The sequence below is a fragment of the Argopecten irradians genome, chromosome 8, assembly GCF_041381155.1.
Source record: "Argopecten irradians isolate NY chromosome 8, Ai_NY, whole genome shotgun sequence".
Taxonomy (NCBI): domain Eukaryota; kingdom Metazoa; phylum Mollusca; class Bivalvia; order Pectinida; family Pectinidae; genus Argopecten; species Argopecten irradians.
In genome coordinates this window covers 16,280,105-16,298,256 of record NC_091141.1, presented here as the reverse complement: position 1 = coordinate 16,298,256, position 18,152 = coordinate 16,280,105, and the positions used below count along the sequence as shown (strand labels likewise).

Sequence of the window (18,152 nt, the reverse complement as noted above, 5' to 3'; positions counted from 1 at the left end):
TGACATCAAACCAAGCCGTCCCCTTCCTACTGTATCTATTTATAGTGACATCAAACCAAGCCGTCCCCTTCCTACTGTATCTATTTATAGTGACATCAAACCAAGCCGTCCCCTTCCTACTGTATATATTATCGTGACATCAAACCAAGCCGTCCCCTTCCTACTGTATCTATTTATAGTGACACCAAACCAAGCCGTCCCCTTCCTACTGTATATATTTATAGTGACATCAAACCAAGCCGTCCCCTTCCTACTGTATCTATTTATCGTGACACCAAACCAAGCCGTCCCCTTCCTACTGTATATATTTATAGTGACACCAAACCAAGCCGTCCCCTTCCTACTGTATCTATTTATCGTGACACCAAACCAAGCCGTCCCCTTCCTACTGTATATATTTATAGTGACACCAAACCAAGCCGTCCCCTTCCTACTGTATCTATTTATGTGACACCAAACCAAGCCGTCCCCTTCCTACTGTATTATTTATAGTGACACCAAACCAAGCCGTCCCCTTCCTACTGTATCTATTTATAGTGACACCAAACCAAGCCGTCCCCTTCCTACTGTATCTATTTATAGTGACACCAAACCAAGCCGTCCCCTTCCTACTGTATCTATTTATCGTGACATCAAACCAAGCCGTCCCCTTCCTACTGTATCTATTTATAGTGACACCAAACCAAGCCGTCCCCTTCCTACTGTATCTATTTATAGTGACATCAAACCAAGCCGTCCCCTTCCTACTGTATCTATTTATAGTGACATCAAACAGCTTCTTATAGTGACACCAAACCAAGCCGTCCCCTTCCTACTGTATCTATTTATAGTGACACCAAACCAAGCCGTCCCCTTCCTACTGTATCTATTTATAGTGACATCAAACCAAGCCGTCCCCTTCCTACTGTATCTATTTATCGTGACACCAAACCAAGCCGTCCCCTTCCTACTGTATCTATTTATCGTGACACCAAACCAAGCCGTCCCCTTCCTACTGTATCTATTTATCGTGACACCAAACCAAGCCGTCCCCTTCCTACTGTATCTATTTATAGTGACACCAAACCAAGCCGTCCCCTTCCTACTGTATCTATTTATAGTGACATCAAACCAAGCCGTCCCCTTCCTACTGTATCTATTTATAGTGACATCAAACCAAGCCGTCCCCTTCCTACTGTATCTATTTATAGTGACACCAAACCAAGCCGTCCCCTTCCTACTGTATCTATTTATAGTGACATCAAACCAAGCCGTCCCCTTCCTACTGTATATATTTATAGTGACACCAAACCAAGCCGTCCCCTTCCTACTGTATCTATTTATCGTGACATCAAACCAAGCCGTCCCCTTCCTACTGTATCTATTTATAGTGACACCAAACCAAGCCGTCCCCTTCCTACTGTATCTATTTATAGTGACATCAAACCAAGCCGTCCCCTTCCTACTGTATATATTTATAGTGACACCAAACCAAGCCGTCCCCTTCCTACTGTATCTATTTATCGTGACATCAAACCAAGCCGTCCCCTTCCTACTGTATCTATTTATAGTGACACCAAACCAAGCCGTCCCCTTCCTACTGTATCTATTTATCGTGACATCAAACCAAGCCGTCCCCTTCCTACTGTATATATTTATAGTGACACCAAATCAAGCCGTCCCCTTCATACTGTATCTATTTATAGTGACATCAAACCAAGCCGTCCCCTTCCTACTGTATCTATTTATAGTGACATCAAACCAAGCCGTCCCCTTCCTGCTGGATCTATTTATCGTGCCACCAAACCAAGCCGTCCCATCCCTACTGTATCTATTTATCGTGACACCAAACCAAGCCGTCCCCTTCCTTCTGTATCTATTTATCGTTACACCAAACCAAGCCGTCCCCTTCCTACTGTATCTATTTATCGTGACACCAAACCAAGCCGTCCCCTTCCTACTGCATCTATTTATAGTGACAAAATAAAGGATCTAGGTTATTTGTTAAAGAAATATCAGACCATTAACTGATTCGAACACTGAACCTTCAGTTCATTGTGCCACGTCAAAACATCTGAGCTACACAATCTTGATACTTTGTCTTGTTTTTACATTAATCCATACCACTGGATGATATTGAATAACATATTTTATCAATCACGTTTTTGTCATTTTTCGGCACGAGCGCATCGGAAGACCGCTTTTTGGGAATAGAATTATAGTATTTTACTAAATGGAATAAAATGAGTCATAGTTAAAAATTGGTCTTCTGTACCCAATATGTTCAAAGTGGATTTTATTACGGAAAAATCCCTACCAAAAGTCACAAATCGCACGATGATGCAACTTTGTGATTATTTAATGAACTATCTACTGGAATTAACAAATTCCCCAAATAAGATCAATTATATATCAGATGTGAAGTATATGTATTCACCACCTACACATTTTGATATGTATTTTTGGATTTTGAAAACGGTAACCTTTAGCTGCTTTAGGTCAATATACGCCATACCTCTTTTCGATGTAAAGAAATATATTTAATCTTTAAAGGATTTAAATGTTTACTTTAAAACCACAAGTTTTTAAATCCGATTTACTTTCACTTGAATTATGATCTCATTCATCAGAAATATCTCTGTCTAAAGGGAAGTAACTCTGGCTAAAGCACAAGAAATAAAAGTAGTATTATTTGACTTTTTTTTATTACAACATTATAATAACTGACAAAGTCTTCTCTAACATTTCTATATCTATGGTCACTAGTATTGATATACATGATCCGGAATGCCTTTAACACCAAGGCCTGTAATTTTGTAGATCGCTCCGGGGGGATTTTCTCCCCCGAGTTCCTCATTAAATCTGTCTCTGTATCCACTTGTTACGAACAGCTCGTCCATGTTCTGCCCACCGAAGCAGCATGACGTAGTAGCTTTCACCGGAAGTTGGACAGATCGCAACACTTTACCTGGATGTGTAAAAGTGAGGAAGCGTTATTTTGCGAAAACAATTAAATGATCTTTTAAAGCATCAAGTAAAGCAATGGAATCTTAGTAATTACTGTGTAGTAACATTTATAGTTGCTAACGCTGTGGTACACTTGTAAAGCAAAAATGAAATCACCATCCATCATCATCATCAATCAACAATCATCATCATATCATCATCATCATCATCATTTTCATCATCATCATCATCATCATCATCATCATCATCATTATCATCCAATGTACAACAGTTCATAAAAACTCGTTCGTATCATATGTAGTGCACATGTTAAGGACTTTTCTTTACTCAGTTTAGTACAACATTATGTATTACTCTTATGAGATCACATGTACAGTGGAGTACATTGAATACTGATACATCCAAATTACTTCCCCTTGTTTCATTCAGTTGTAGGCCTAGTCCAACGTTATTTCTAAAATATAACTCTCATTCACTCAATTTGCAGTTCATAAGAACAGTATGATCAGATTGTGGAAAACCAATTTTTCTGGGAAGGGCGCAAAAGTACACTTAGTGACTGACCCCTGTACGAGCTACACTTAGTGACTCACTTCTGCACGTACTACACTTAATGACTCACCTCTGCACGTGCTACACTTAGTGACTCACTTCTGCATGTGCTACACTTAGTTACTCACCTCTGCTCGCGCTACACTTAGTGACTAACCCCTGCACGATCTATATGGACTTACTCACCTCTGCACATGCTGCACTTAGTGAATCACTTCTGTAGAATTATATTTAGTGACTCATCTCCATAGGTACAACACTTAGTGACTCATTTCATCAGTACTGTACTCGGTGACTCACTTGTCCGTGGGTCGAAACACGTGATCTTCCCTACTAACACACACGCCACCCAAAGATTTCCATCCGAGTCAATTGTCAGACCGTCCGGTACACCTAATGTATCCTCACTATCTTTCGCCGGAAATTTGATAGCTACACGTCGATTGGCTGAAACAATATGGACACATGTATGTCATTGTGTCAATACTAGGCGACATCAACTATACAAAAGAATCATTCTTGTTATAGACAGATTAACAGCCCTTCACCTCTTGGTTATGAGTTCGACTGCCTGGGCCCAGTTTCACGAACGTTTCTTGACATTTAGGAATTGTTTACCTCAAACTTTCCCAAAGCAAAACATTACAGAACAATTTAGATTAATTTAGAAGCACCCCTTAAAATCTGTTATGTATTCTCTATGGAGAATTTTAAGTCGAGTAAACCGGTAGGTGAGACTGGACCCACTGGGGGTAGAACAGGCGGTCTTTCTATGCGTGTTTCAGCATTCCTAGCATATGATCCTGACGCTCAGTGAATCTCAGGCAGTGAATAACGAAGACCCTTATTCTGACAGTTGCCAAAAGCTAATGCAAATAAAAGACATCACAAATGTCAGAATTAGGTAAACTTTTCAAAGAGGATTCGGCTTATGTAGTAAGGGGGACTACTCTTACTTACATATTTGTCCCGATGTAACATCAAAATCGAAGGCTAGTATTTCTCCCGCAATCGTGTCAACGAAATAGAATGTTCGTTCGTCCGCTGTCCAGGCCATGCCATTAGATAAGGTAATGTTACCAGCATGTTTTTTGACACTGCCTTTCGCTACACTCGTCAGAAATCCTTTGTTGGGGGGAATCGTCTCAATACCGTTGATGTCGGCTGGCATCGTACCTTGTAGAACGTGACGAGAAATCATTACTCGTAACAATACAATAATAAAGTACTATCAAGTACTATTAAATGATACATTTATTTTAATGTAAGATGTTGTTTATATATATATGTTTACTATATACATTAATTTCCTGCACCACTAGGTAGTACACTGTACACGCTAAATCAACGTCCTAGCATGTAGTTTTAACTCTTTCCTGATGATCAAACTTTCTAGACTGCTCATCCCGTGTTTAATTTTTTCCTTAAGGTTATTAGAAAGCATGTATCAAATATATCTAACTTGGAATGTAAGTCATTTGCCCAAGAAAATATATATCTTTCTAAGAATCAATTCAAAATTAGTTTTGTCCTTATATGCAACCTGATTAAAACCAGACCTTCCATACATTTTTGATAGGAAGTCTATTGGCGATCTGGATGTAATCAGCTATTCTTATATGGTACTTTGGTATTTGTCATTTGAGGTCAAATCGGCGTAAGGTCAAAAGAACTTTTTTGAAATATTTACAGATGGAATTATATCATATATCAGAAAGTTCATATCGATCATTGCACCTTTTGATTACTACCGATAACGATACAATTAACACTTAATTAACTTTACCTGCCCATAGGCATGCTGTCATATTTTTCGTCATTTCTTTTTTCAATTAACACTTACCTGCCCATAGACGGCCTGTGCTGTCACATTTTCCGTCATTGAAGCAGACTTTGACGTCACTCTCTAATCCTTCGATACTCTCCAGGGTTGTCAGAACACCGCTCGGCCAATCTAGATGACTAACCGATGTTCCGTGTGTGACGATATAACCGCCACTTTGTCTGGGTACAATTAAACTAGGGCGGCTATCTGTAAAATCAAACTGGGGCGAGTGTCTATAAAATAATGGACAAGTTTTTGGTACAATTAAACTGGGGCGAGTGTCTGTAAAATAATGGACAAATTCTGGGTACAATTTAACTAGGGCAAGTGTCTATAAAGTAATGATTTATCAAGAAGTTCAAGATGGATTTTACATAGCTTGATTTTGTTTTCATGTACCTGGAAATGGCAAAGAGACCAAAAACTTGTAAAAGAGATATTCTGTTTAAATAAAATAATCCACAAGGAGATATCTGCAGCACGGGACCCTTGGAGTATCGAGGATGGGGTCATGAATGTTCGATACAAACAGAGGATCCTTGATCTATCGTTAACGTCTAAGTGTATTAGGCATTAGTCTTACCTATTTCTAACTTGACCACCTCGCTCGTGTTAGTGGCCGAATGCCACCGGTGGACAGTGTTTCCGAGCATCTCCACATATAGAAGGGACTGAGTGGACACCTCCCAGTGGGGTCCCTCCAGAAACAGGGGCGTGTCCGGGGGAGGCTTCACTAGAGCTGTCACCGACATGTTCAACTAAAACAAAACACAACCACTTAACATGTTGTGTGTAGTTATAAATGGTAGCATACCCAAAACATTGTCGTGTTAAATCTTAATATTTTTTTTATATATTTCTACTCCAAATATATAACTATTTTTGTATGTACATGTAGTGGCCAAACCGGACTCGAACCCAGGACCTCCGAATACTAGCTGAATGTTGTTCTACTGGCCCAGTCCAATCCTGTTACATGTGTAATGATACTATTAATTTGTATTGCTACTTATTAATGTCAACAGGGGCGGATTCAGATGATTAAGTTGAAACAGGGGCCAAAATCATGCTATTCGATTCTCCTATCATTGTACTTACTGTGTAACCCGAGTCTTGATGTCGTGTAGTAAAAGTTGTGATTGTTGATGATAAATCTCGATCCACAGTCGGTGATCATGTGATAAACACACAGATCTAACAACCGAAGATTTCCGCCGAGGTTAAGAGTTCAATATATAGGACAATACCACAGATTGCATATTTACACACGCTATTGACTATGCAAACACATCCCAAATGTATATACCTTGTTTCACCGATGTATAATTCCAGAGTGTTGTGTTGCTTTAAACATTGTTCTTCGCATAATTTAATGATGTATACATGTATACATAAACAGAATCGTTAGATGACCCATGTAGTTATTGAGGTAGTTATCTCTAGTCACTGTATCTTTTAATTCCAGTCTTTTATTAAAAAAATAAACAGACATAGGCGTGCCCCAGTTCCTAAACTATACGGGGAGACGGTTAATGGTTGGATGGTACGTTAATCACGTTCGTAATTAGGTCAACCTCCTTTTTAATTACAACAAATACTCAATTTCAAAGTTCCATACTAAAAAAAACATGTATAGGGGAAAATTTTCTATTGAAAACGCATCTCATTAAAATTTTAGTTCAAAACGTGTCATTCTTTGGACCAAGCTTGAGCAACTCTTGTATTCAGTTAAATGGGCAACAGAGATACGCATGCAATAGCAGACGCAGCAATGTATAGTTCAATGTAACCAATATAAAAATAAATGTACATGCATTAAATTGAGTTATTTCCCTTCGCACGACATTTTAGTGATGAGCTGAAAACATGGAAACTTGCGTATTACACGACGAGCTCAGCGTTATTATTTCAGCTTCACAAGAGTTAATTTTCTGTTACTTTACAGTAGCATCCCTGCATCTCCTACCGACGACCAAATAGCTTTGGTAAAAATGGCGAATGCTGAAAAAGTAGCGATACAAAGAGGCACGTGTTGATTAAGACTTGGAAACAGTTTAAGCAATGGAAACATTAAAGATTAAGAAAGAAAAAACATGGCCTTAATTTAAAAAAACCCAAAAAACTAACAGTTGTTTGTAAAAATAAAACACAATGTATTTTCCCTATGGTAGCCCAATAGATTTTTCTTGAATCTTAAAACATAGTTGTCATGTCATCTGTTGTTATTTCTGTACTTTAACTCTCAGATTATGGAGCCATTAACTATCCTATATGTTACCTTTTACTGTCTTATATTTGACTGTAATATAAGACAGTCACTGATACATGTAAAACAGTAAAATGTAACTTATGGAGGAGTTTCACAATACGGGTGAGTATGTCTCCGGGCATAATCCTATAATTATATTAATACACAACACACAACCTGCCGGAATATTCCATTGTTTTTAATCCAAATTACGAAAAAAATCCCACACCATGAATATGAAGAGCATTTAATCCTCTATTGATGCGGAATTAAACACATTTACAGAATTTCTGTATATATCCCAGATCGAGTCTTTTCTTCCTTATTTTTAATTCACCATTTAATATTATCTACAGCATTAACTCCAATTCACGCTTTCTGAAACCTTGTTGCTTTTGTACACAACTTTTGATTTTAAATTTTCAAATCATCTACACTGTAGTTTTACACTTATTTTTTGTTTCAACAATATTTCAGAATTTCACCTAAATCCCATTGACTATGTTGAATGAAATCGAGCATGGTATGAAGATACATGTGTGCATAATAATTAGATAATATTTTCCCAATAAATCCAAAATCGTTCCTAGAAAGAGGTCAAAATTTTAAAATCCTTTGAATTCAATGAAAGTTCTAGGGGCACCGAGTGTTTTGAACTGGCCTGGAAATCACTGTTATATGTATTATCAGTATTATCCCTCCATCACTGTGATGGACATGGTGAAAGGGAATTTATAGATGGTTGTCCAACCCAAAAGCATGCTTCATGCATTCCGATCATAAATGCCCTCCATCACATATAACACATGCAAAGGTACTATATTGCCATTGTCTATATTGGATTTGTCATGGTTGAATGAATATTGATAGATTACCTCAGCTCATATACAAAGGCAAAAAAAAAAAAAAAAAAAAAAAAAAAAAAAAAACCTGGCTTATTTTTGATATAGAATTATACTTTATTAACACAAAGACTTGCTATGTTTTAAGTTAGAGAGAAGTCTCAAACTGTACAATATGTTAGAGAGAGAACAGATCTCGGCTCTGACAGGCCTCGATATAGTTCTCTCTCCGACATATTGTACAGTTTTCGGCTTATCCCCATAACATAATTATATATCACTGTGATATGAGTATAAGCATTTCGTCCGTTCAAATATTGAGTTTAAATGACCTTTTATAATAACATGATAAGGACGAAGCAAACGTTGTACTGACAGTGGGCGGTTATAAACCTATTAGACACCCCCAGCAACATCGTTCACAATGCCTCCCGTATATATATAATTATACATAACATGTATATAGACACACCCGACAATGAACTGTACTTGTTAATTGATTGACAATCAATTAATTATGATCATTGTGTTCGGCAAGTTATAAGTGCGATACGAGGGCGGTGGCCTCAACGTTAACACTATTACATCGTGTCGTGTACTCTTAATATCACGCAGATATTGTCATGAAAGTGTCAGTAATACCATCACCTCATTCCCCCACCTTTTATATTTATATAATATGTATGTATTTACACATTTATATATTATGTTTTCGTTCTATTGTTGATATGCCTTTCTTTTTATAGTGACCTCCCTGTATGTTTTCTCATTGTTTACCGTGATAATCACAATTTCTCTTCGTTATATTACCAGGCTTCGTGTACTAATCGATAATCATTTTCTTTATTAGTAGTTTATTTCTGTATTGTAACCACTACATTTGTATGTATCTATGACATCGATACCTGTTTTGTCATCGTGCTTTGTCCTTAGTCGTCAGTAAAGTGCCGTCCGCCGTTCGTAAATATTCCATTCAAATGACTTCTTCTCAATAACCAAGATGCCTTTAAATATGGTATTGGACCTTTAGCATGTTGGCATTTAGGGCAACCAAGTTTGATCAAATGAATTATTTTTTAATCTTCATTCAATGAACAGGGGCTATTTGAGCTATTTATTCGACTTCTTGTCAATACCTACGTTGTAAGAGGCCTATAAACCTGATATTGGGCTTGCAGCATGCTAGGATGAAAGCCTATAAAGTTTGTTCAATTTGATGGCCTTGACCTTCATTCAAAGTTACATGCGTCAAATAGGCAATATTCTCTTAAACGACTTCTTGTGAATAGCTGGTAGGTCTAAAGCAAAGATATATGTAACATGATTGGATGAAGTGCTACCAAGCTGTTAAGATGAATGAATTTGGTCCTCTCGCAAAGTCACTTGAGTCAAATAGGCTAAATAATTAAATTACGTCTTGTAAATAACATATGATAGACCTATATGCCTGATGTTCAATCTGTGACATGCTTGAATAAATGACTACTACATTTCAACAAATTTTATTGCGACATGGTGGTACAGTTTGTTCAAATGAAAGGCATTGACCTTCATTTATGATCACGGGATCTTTGTTCAGATCTTTAAATGGTTTCGTTTCAATAAATGAGACATCTAGAAGCATGCTGGAATGAAGGGCTTCCCTACACAGAGAGGTCGAATAGGAATCCTCAATATAGAACACAGATATTGGGCCTGTAACATGCTGGCTGAATGAAACACGTTTATGTTTGTTTACTTATTAATATACCTCTATCTAGGTCACTGTGATCAAATATATCAGAAATAAACAGCTTCAACTGACGAGTCTCTTGAGCACAAGCTGATTGTATTGTACAAGCGTGTTTTGGTAACACTGAAACAAGGAAATGACAAGCAATAATGATTTGATATAGGTAAAACTTTGATTTACCTTGCTATATTTTGTGTTCTCATTTCGAGAGAAGCCATATTCGTTGCTTCGATAATAGGTTTGATGTTACATTTCCTATTTTCTATCTCATACAAAGAAATCTTTGGATAACAAATTGTTGTATTTTCAATATTAAATACTAGAAAACAAATTTATGCTAAGCCTGACAGGAAGATACGCATTTTTGAGATTTTGGCTCAATATGTTGTTTTAAAGAAAAGTACACAAATACATTAAAAAACGCCATGTGATTTTTCCATGTCTTTCTTTTCTTTAATATAGAAAACATATTTTTAGTATAAAACAGTTTTTCGCTTTTGTCTATGAGCTGAGGAAGCTCGCTCTACCAATGTGCATTTAACCATAAAAATCCAATAAAGACAATGGCGACATAGAATAAATAGCATTCATGTGCTAAATGCATAAAACTTGCTTTAGGTTGGACAGTTTCTATCTACAAATCCACTTTTACCATGTCTACAACAGTGATGCAGAGATATTAAGATGTATATCAAGCGATAACAGATTATGGTTTTTCGCGATTTATTGCTAAAACGCCTGAAAAGAATATCCCAATTGATTGACCTACTAAAAAGTGACACTTGTTTCAATGTTTTCGATGTGGTAACGAAATGCAGTAAACAGCATATCACACTCGACCAATTCAAGCGTTTTTTTCGGAAGGGGTCCTGCTAAAGTGATCATATGCAGAAATGAATTCCAGACAACTTCTGAACAGTCAGTGTCCCAAAGAATCTTCATTGAAATAAGATTTAAAAATTCGACCTCCAGCGACCATCTTGAATCAGGGTTTTAAATTATTATGCATATATGTACATGTATCACGTGCAATTTCTTTCAACAATAGGTCGATAGGATTTGTGATTTACAATCTCTCAAAACCAATTTTGAAATATTATTGAAACAATATCAGAATAAGTGTAAAACTAAGATAATTTGGAGGTCCAAGTTAAAGTGGTATAAAACAACAGGACAGTATTCTAATGTTCTGGTTCGTTGTGATAGTGGATATGTTGTAAGTTGTATAGTATTATATCTGAATCATACTATCACACATAAAACCCACCCAATTATAATACACAGACAACACAGAAACAACCATTCCAAAAAATATCAATTCATGTTAAATATGTACTGTAAAACAATAAAAAAATATCATCAACCTACATAGTTAAAATCTCCTTAGGTCAATTTGACATGAACGAATCTTTACCTGAAATTCACCTGAAAATGAGATATTTCACATGAAGAAAACTTCAAAGTCAATTTCAAGGCAAGTTTTTTTTTTTATCCTGAATTGACCTGTTTTGCGCTATTCAGGTTTTCACATAAAAAAGGTTCACCTGAAATGAAGCTGAATATATCTGGAGACATTTACAAACCTCTGTGTACTGGATATAAGTCGGCGATAAACTAGTTACTGAAGGTAATGGACATCTCCGTAGGTAGTAACATTCAATAAGGACAGACAAGTACAATGATAACGTCACACCAACTGGACAGCATTGGTTGTCATCTTTAATGATATTATTGATATGAGGATAATAAAATCATGTTTCATGATTTATTGGAATTTAATTAAAGTAAGCTATTATATAGTTAGTGACATCGGGATGTTCATGTCAACAAGGGATGTTCATGTCTACAAGTGATGTTCATGTCTACAAGTGATGTTCATGTCAACAAGTGATGTTCATGTCAACAAGGGATGTTCATGTCAACAAGGGATGTTCATGTCAACAAGGGATGTTCATGTCTACAAGGGATGTTCATGTCTACAAGTGATGTTCATGTCAACAAGTGATGTTCATGTCAACAAGGGATGTTCATGTCAACAAGGGATGTTCATGTCTACAATGGATGTTCATGTCAACAAGGGATGTTTATGTCAACAAGGAATGTTCATGTCAACAATTGATGTTCATGTCAACAAGGTATGTTCATGTCAACAAGTGATGTTCATGTCAACAAGTGATGTTCATGTCAACAAGTGATGTTCATGTCAACAAGGGATGTTCATGTCTACAAGTGATGTTCATGTCAACAAGGGATGTTCATGTCAACAAGTGATGTTCATGTCAACAAGTGATGTTCATGTCAACAAGGGATGTTCATGTCAACAAGGGATGTTCATGTCAACAAGGGATGTGCATGTCAACAAGGAATGTTCATGTCAACAAGGGATGTGCATGTCAACAAGGGATGTTCATGTCAACAAGGGATGTGCATGTCAACAAGGGATGTTCATGTCAACAAGGGATGTTCATGTCAACAAGGGATGTTCATGTCAACAGTGGATGTGCATGTCAACAAGGGATGTTCATGTCAACAGTGGATGTGCATGTCAACAAGGGATGTTCATGTCTACAAGTGATGTGCATGTCACACGTTTTGTTTATCAACTACATACTTCGGTAATCACTGTTAATATTATAAGTAGAATCAACCGTATAGATAAACAACTAAACCTGCTTGTATTTCATCTATATGGATTTAAGCTGTATGTTTTTTTTAAATAAAACGATTTCTCACTGATCCTCTTTAATACAAAAATTTTGCTTTAGTTTGTTAATTTCACATCTGATGTTTTATAAGTATTATACTGCAGCTTTCCAGTAATCCTACTAATGTGTCTATTTTACCCTATATACTACTGTTAGTGTACCTTTCATGTATATTTATATATTTATTGTTTTATTTTTACCTTTTACACATATCAAATGTCTGTCATATCAGTATAACACTAATCCGTTTAATTTAAAACTCGTCCAAATAAGTCTATATTTGATCACTTTGCCATATTTTGTACACAAACATTCTGCTATAATTCGTGTTTGGATGATACTTTTATATCCTTACCTTTGGATAACCTACCGTCCGTGATTTACGGCTTTTCTTCACAAAGAATATGTCTGGAATTTTATTTTTGTTCTATGTTCATTTTAGCTATATGAAAAATTGTCATTCGTTAGTATATATTCATTTTGAACGACCTTTCTAAACACATAAACTGAGCATTTAATGTTTCAATAATTGACATACAATGTCACGTGATTTTCTCACCAAAGGGTTGATAAGTAAATACTTTAAATGTAGCACTGTAGTTCGTCGACAGTGGTCTCCTCTATTTTGAATCTATAAGGCACACATATAACTCTGTAATTAGCTACAAATTAAACATGCCACATTACAAGGAAATACTACACAAGCATATGTGGTTTCCTTAGGTGGACAATATTGACAACACCAAAACAAGTGTCAATCGAACAACAGATGGACAAATCAAAGTAAGTGACACTACGGTGAGATGTGTAATAGCGTAATATCACAAATATTGGCAAGGATTTCGCAATAAAGCCGTTAAGTATCTATCTGGTAGCTCCTGTTAGAGTTAGAATATTGGTATTTCGTCAATATGGTAGCTCCTAGATTACATTGTAGCATTAATGGAAAAAACAACCCAAAACAGACAAAAAATGATAAAACGAACAACAACCACAATAGCAATCCCCCAACAACCCCATAAAAACAAAAACTAAAATAAATCAGCCTGTATTATTTCACATGAGAGTTAGTGTCAGCCTACAAACCAAGTTGCCTCCAATGTATATATGTGATGGGGTGCAACTATTTGACCTAAAACATAGCTTTGATAGTAACAACAAAACGACTCGTAGGACTTAAATTATGGTGCAGATATACTGGGTTTGTTTACTTCCAACAGGCTTGTCGTTTATTGTTAGTGATCCAGGATTATAAGGTATATCGATCAATAGGTAAGAACTAATAAAATCTCATCTTCTTTTTCTCTCACCTCATCCTCCTTTTTTTATTCAAAATCCTAATGTTTCTGAACAAATTTTCTTTATTTCTTTCGAATCCAAATTCGAATGACAAGGATGGGCCGGTCCTTATCATCTTTATTCTCTTCAGATCTATCTCTTATCTCATCGTATCATCTTATAAAGATTTTCGTTAAACGATATTGTAACTCCACACACAGTAAGAGTTTCCTGTATTTCTTCTGTGTCCGATTTCAATCGATCTTTTCTATTCTATTGCCGTTATCCTAGGTTTCCAAGAACACTCCTTCTTTATTATCTGCTGCATCTCCCAAATGATTGTATCTGTATTGTCCTCAGTTCCATTAAAGTCGAGCACCTGGTTCGTGGTCTGTAGTGCTCACCTTGGTAATATATTTCTTATGAGATCTCTCGCACTGTAAGTTGAACATATCTTCGAGTTCGGATTTGCAGAATGTCCACTAGGAGATTCTTCTAAACTACTATCATGCATGGACAACAAACCGCATTGTTAATGATTGAGGTAAAATTTCATTCCCTCCAATACCACCCCTTCCTACAGGAAACACTACACAACACCAATCATATTATATTTATAATATACAACTAGAAGTTCAAACGAATATAAATTCAAAATTGATTCTTTTTGATAAATAAAAAACTATTTGCACTGTCAAAGTAACTACAGATGTGCTACTGAATCACACTACCTCACGTCAAGGATATGCGCCATGCACTCATATACTGAGCCCCTATCGGAAGGTAGGCTAATGACACTGAAGGGAAAATAACAACAGGCTAATTCTGTTCAATAAAACTCCGATTTTTTTTTAATTTCAATTTTCCATTCCGAGATATCCAATGCAGAAATGTCCTTTACATCGGTTACAGTTCATCTGTTAAGCTTTCCTATCTCTAAATATTTCTTTGCACATATTACATACTCATTGATCATCATCCCATGGTTCCTTGAATATGCCAGGTGACTCTAATGATACGGATTTTCCTAAGTGACTTACGGTTGTTGTTCTCCCCCCTTTTCACCATTGACTAATACATCTACTCAAATTACAATGTACCTGTTCAGTGTTTCAACAAGGTTTTTTTGCCATAAAATATCGCAAATACAATCCATGAACTAATCCGGTTCAAAGTCGTGCAAAAAGGTCAAGTGCAGGCTCACTAAACCACCTTATGGTCTTCGTGATGACTTTTATAGAACATGGTTCAGAATATCGACTACGTCTGACCAGGGTTTGATAATCAAAGGGTCTAAGCTGTGACCGATTAATCAGAGGATAGACGATGTGCACGTTTAGTGCTATCTTCAAGTGAACACTGAATGAATAATTAACAATTTATTGGAATCTCCAGCCCATAGATATTACATATATACCGACTGTGAAACATGCAGGTAGAGGTGGATGAACTTTGCATGACAGATGAAATATTTTACAGATTGCTTCAGATCAATCGCCAAATAGATATGCTGGCAAGACGTTTCTCAATGTCGTGCTCAAGATATTGACACCGTCAAGGTTAAGAGATGCATATCTGACATTACGTGTTCACTGGACAGAAGTGCTGACTTGTCTGACCTGTGTTCGATTGGTCTCATGTAATGAAAAATACAGGAAGATGGATGCTACATATTGACCATCGACCATATGGATAAGAAATTATGTCTGACTGAGTATATTCTTGTCAATACCTTAAATCACATGGAAAACGTAGCTAAAAACATGTATCGTGTTTACGAACATTTCAATGCGTGTACGATGTACGTATTAATGGATTACTTGATTAATGGACACTATTCCCTGACTAAAACCGTTACACAACAAAACTCATAAACGAGACGTGATTAAGAGGATATGTTGACTGACAGATTATCGGCCATTGTTTTGCGATCGCCGATGCTCGAAGCCTTTGTAGTATATTTCGACATCCGGTCAGTACTGTCCGACAGGTACTGGTAAGATATCGAGGGCTTCTCTCAATGTACTCCGACATTGTATCGCCCACAAACGTGACAATCAACGTTGTAGTTACCATAGCAACCAATAGAACGAAAGAAACCATCCAACCCATTGAACGAACGATTTCTGTCAACTCAACCATTTTAAGTGCCATGTTTTTTTCTTTTATTTCCGGAAACGTTTAGTTTGTTGGCCTCTTTATTAGGTGGGTTATCACTGTGACGGTCCAAAGATATTGAAAGTATTAGTCCAGTAATCTTTTAACATGCCTAGCGGCTTTTTGCCTTAACATGATATGTCCATGACATGTTCTAGACGTAAGACGGTTTATCGATGCATCCCGAGGAGTGCACAATGCAATTTTGATTAACGGCTGGGCGACGTATACCTAACAAACATGTCGCTTTGTGTTCCATTCAATGTCAAAACCCTAAAAGCGTGAGGGACGTTCTGAAGTGAAGCTAGCATACTGGACAAAGATATGAAGGTGAATCACTCTACAGACAGCTATTAAAGCCTTCAGATGTTTCACCGTCTTCGTCATACGAGAAGCTTTAATTCACTGAAGCTTCTGGGGAGGTGTTCATCCCCAACCCCAGACAGGCAGATCTGCAAAACATCGATCTACATCTCGCTGACGTCATCACGGATCACGCAATATCGGTTGTGGCATGTAAAGTCTTTACAATACCGCTGTAATTAGATACACTTTTAGGGAGAAAACGTAATTCAATTTTAAATTTAACTCCATTTTCGACCAACATGACCGGAAACAGTAAACGTAATGGACGATGTGAGGATTTCACATCCACTGGTCAGTGTACAATTCCAAACCCCGTCACTTGTTTATTTTTATTTTGTTATTTAATATGACACTAGTGACGTTCACATTGGCCAATAACACTGTCTTAAGCACGTCAACGTTATATGTATCTATGTGTGTATGTATGCCCTAAGAGCACATTTGTATGAATCAGATCAAATTGTTGAATCACATGATTCTGTTTTATGTTTGAACGTATTATTAGTTCCATTATTTTTTATACATGCTCCAATAACTAAACATCGATGATCCTTATGAATTTATCTTTACTTAAATTTGTTCAAATATGTACAGTTTCGACAAAAATACATATTAAAAATATATAAATATAACACGTAAATGTGTATGTCTGAAAATAGCCTATGTGCCTGTACGTACAAGGATGATCACCAGATAAATCCAAGCGACACCACGGGGAAATTTAGAACATGTTTATATTAATTCAATATTTTACAATGTTCGTCCTTATAGAACTGGTTCTTGTTTCCACAATAAAAAAAACAATACTTCAGTAAAACTGTATACTCCATTCTGACGACTTTAAACACGCACTTGTACGCCAAAACTACAAAAGAGCGAAGTATTACTAAGTAGAGAATACCCCTCAGTTGCCTCTTAATCGAGCGCGTGTACCCGCTTCGCTCTACCTGTGCATTGTATGGTCTCTCGCAAGACTGTTTGTTCGCTTCAAGTTATATGTGCCGTAACTGGACGAAAATTTTGACATGTTATTTTTTCTTCATTAATCTATTGCAAACCGTAAGGTTTGATGAATTAAGCCGTGAAAATCATTCAAATGGTTCCAGATGTCTGACAAACGTTAGTTGCAACACAGAATTTAAGTACTGTAAAATTGTTGGTTTTTATAACTTATCTTAACTATGTTTATATAGAAACATACCTGCAGAAATCACTTTAAAACGACTAATAACATTATAAAATGCTACATGAAACTGTAGACCACGATTTGGCTTTATGGTCCAACCGTATGTACTCATTTCACTTCACTTTAGATGTACATATAATGATTTTTGGCAGTACTGCCAAAAATCATTTTCAGCTCTTATATGTACTCGTAAAATTAAAACGTAAGCATTGAAATTACTGTAATTCTAAAAATGTTGGTAACTTTTGGTAATAAATAACATATCAAAAGCTCATCTTGATTCGTGAGTATGAAAAATACGGCACATATAACTTC

The 18,152-nt window shown here is 36.5% G+C and overlaps 1 protein-coding gene across 1 annotated transcript; it reads right to left on the bottom strand.

Annotated features, from left to right (window-relative positions):
* Nucleotides 1–2,685: 2,685 nt before the first annotated feature.
* LOC138328801 (regucalcin-like) lies at nucleotides 2,686–6,558 on the bottom strand. The gene is made up of 6 exons (XM_069275537.1): nucleotides 6,422–6,558; nucleotides 5,907–6,081; nucleotides 5,342–5,530; nucleotides 4,459–4,674; nucleotides 3,799–3,945; nucleotides 2,686–2,947 (listed from the first exon to the last, which is right to left on the bottom strand). The coding sequence occupies exons 2-6, from the start codon at nucleotides 6,073–6,075 to the stop codon at nucleotides 2,742–2,744; spliced, it is 927 nt and encodes a 308-aa protein (XP_069131638.1). The 5' UTR covers nucleotides 6,076–6,081; nucleotides 6,422–6,558; the 3' UTR covers nucleotides 2,686–2,741.
* Between the last annotated feature and the right edge of the window lie 11,594 nt (nucleotides 6,559–18,152).

Excerpts from the sequence above, each read along its gene's own strand:
- LOC138328801 (XM_069275537.1), bottom strand. The coding sequence starts at position 6,075 with ATGTCGGTGACAGCTCTAGTGAAGCCTCCCCCGGACACGCCCCTGTTT. Across the intron at positions 4,675-5,341 it reads CACAGGCCGTCTATGGGCAG|GTACGATGCCAGCCGACATC; the intron begins GTAAGTGTTAAT and ends ACGTTCTACAAG. Across the intron at positions 2,948-3,798 it reads GTGTTTCGACCCACGGACAA|GTAAAGTGTTGCGATCTGTC; the intron begins GTGAGTCACCGA and ends TTACACATCCAG.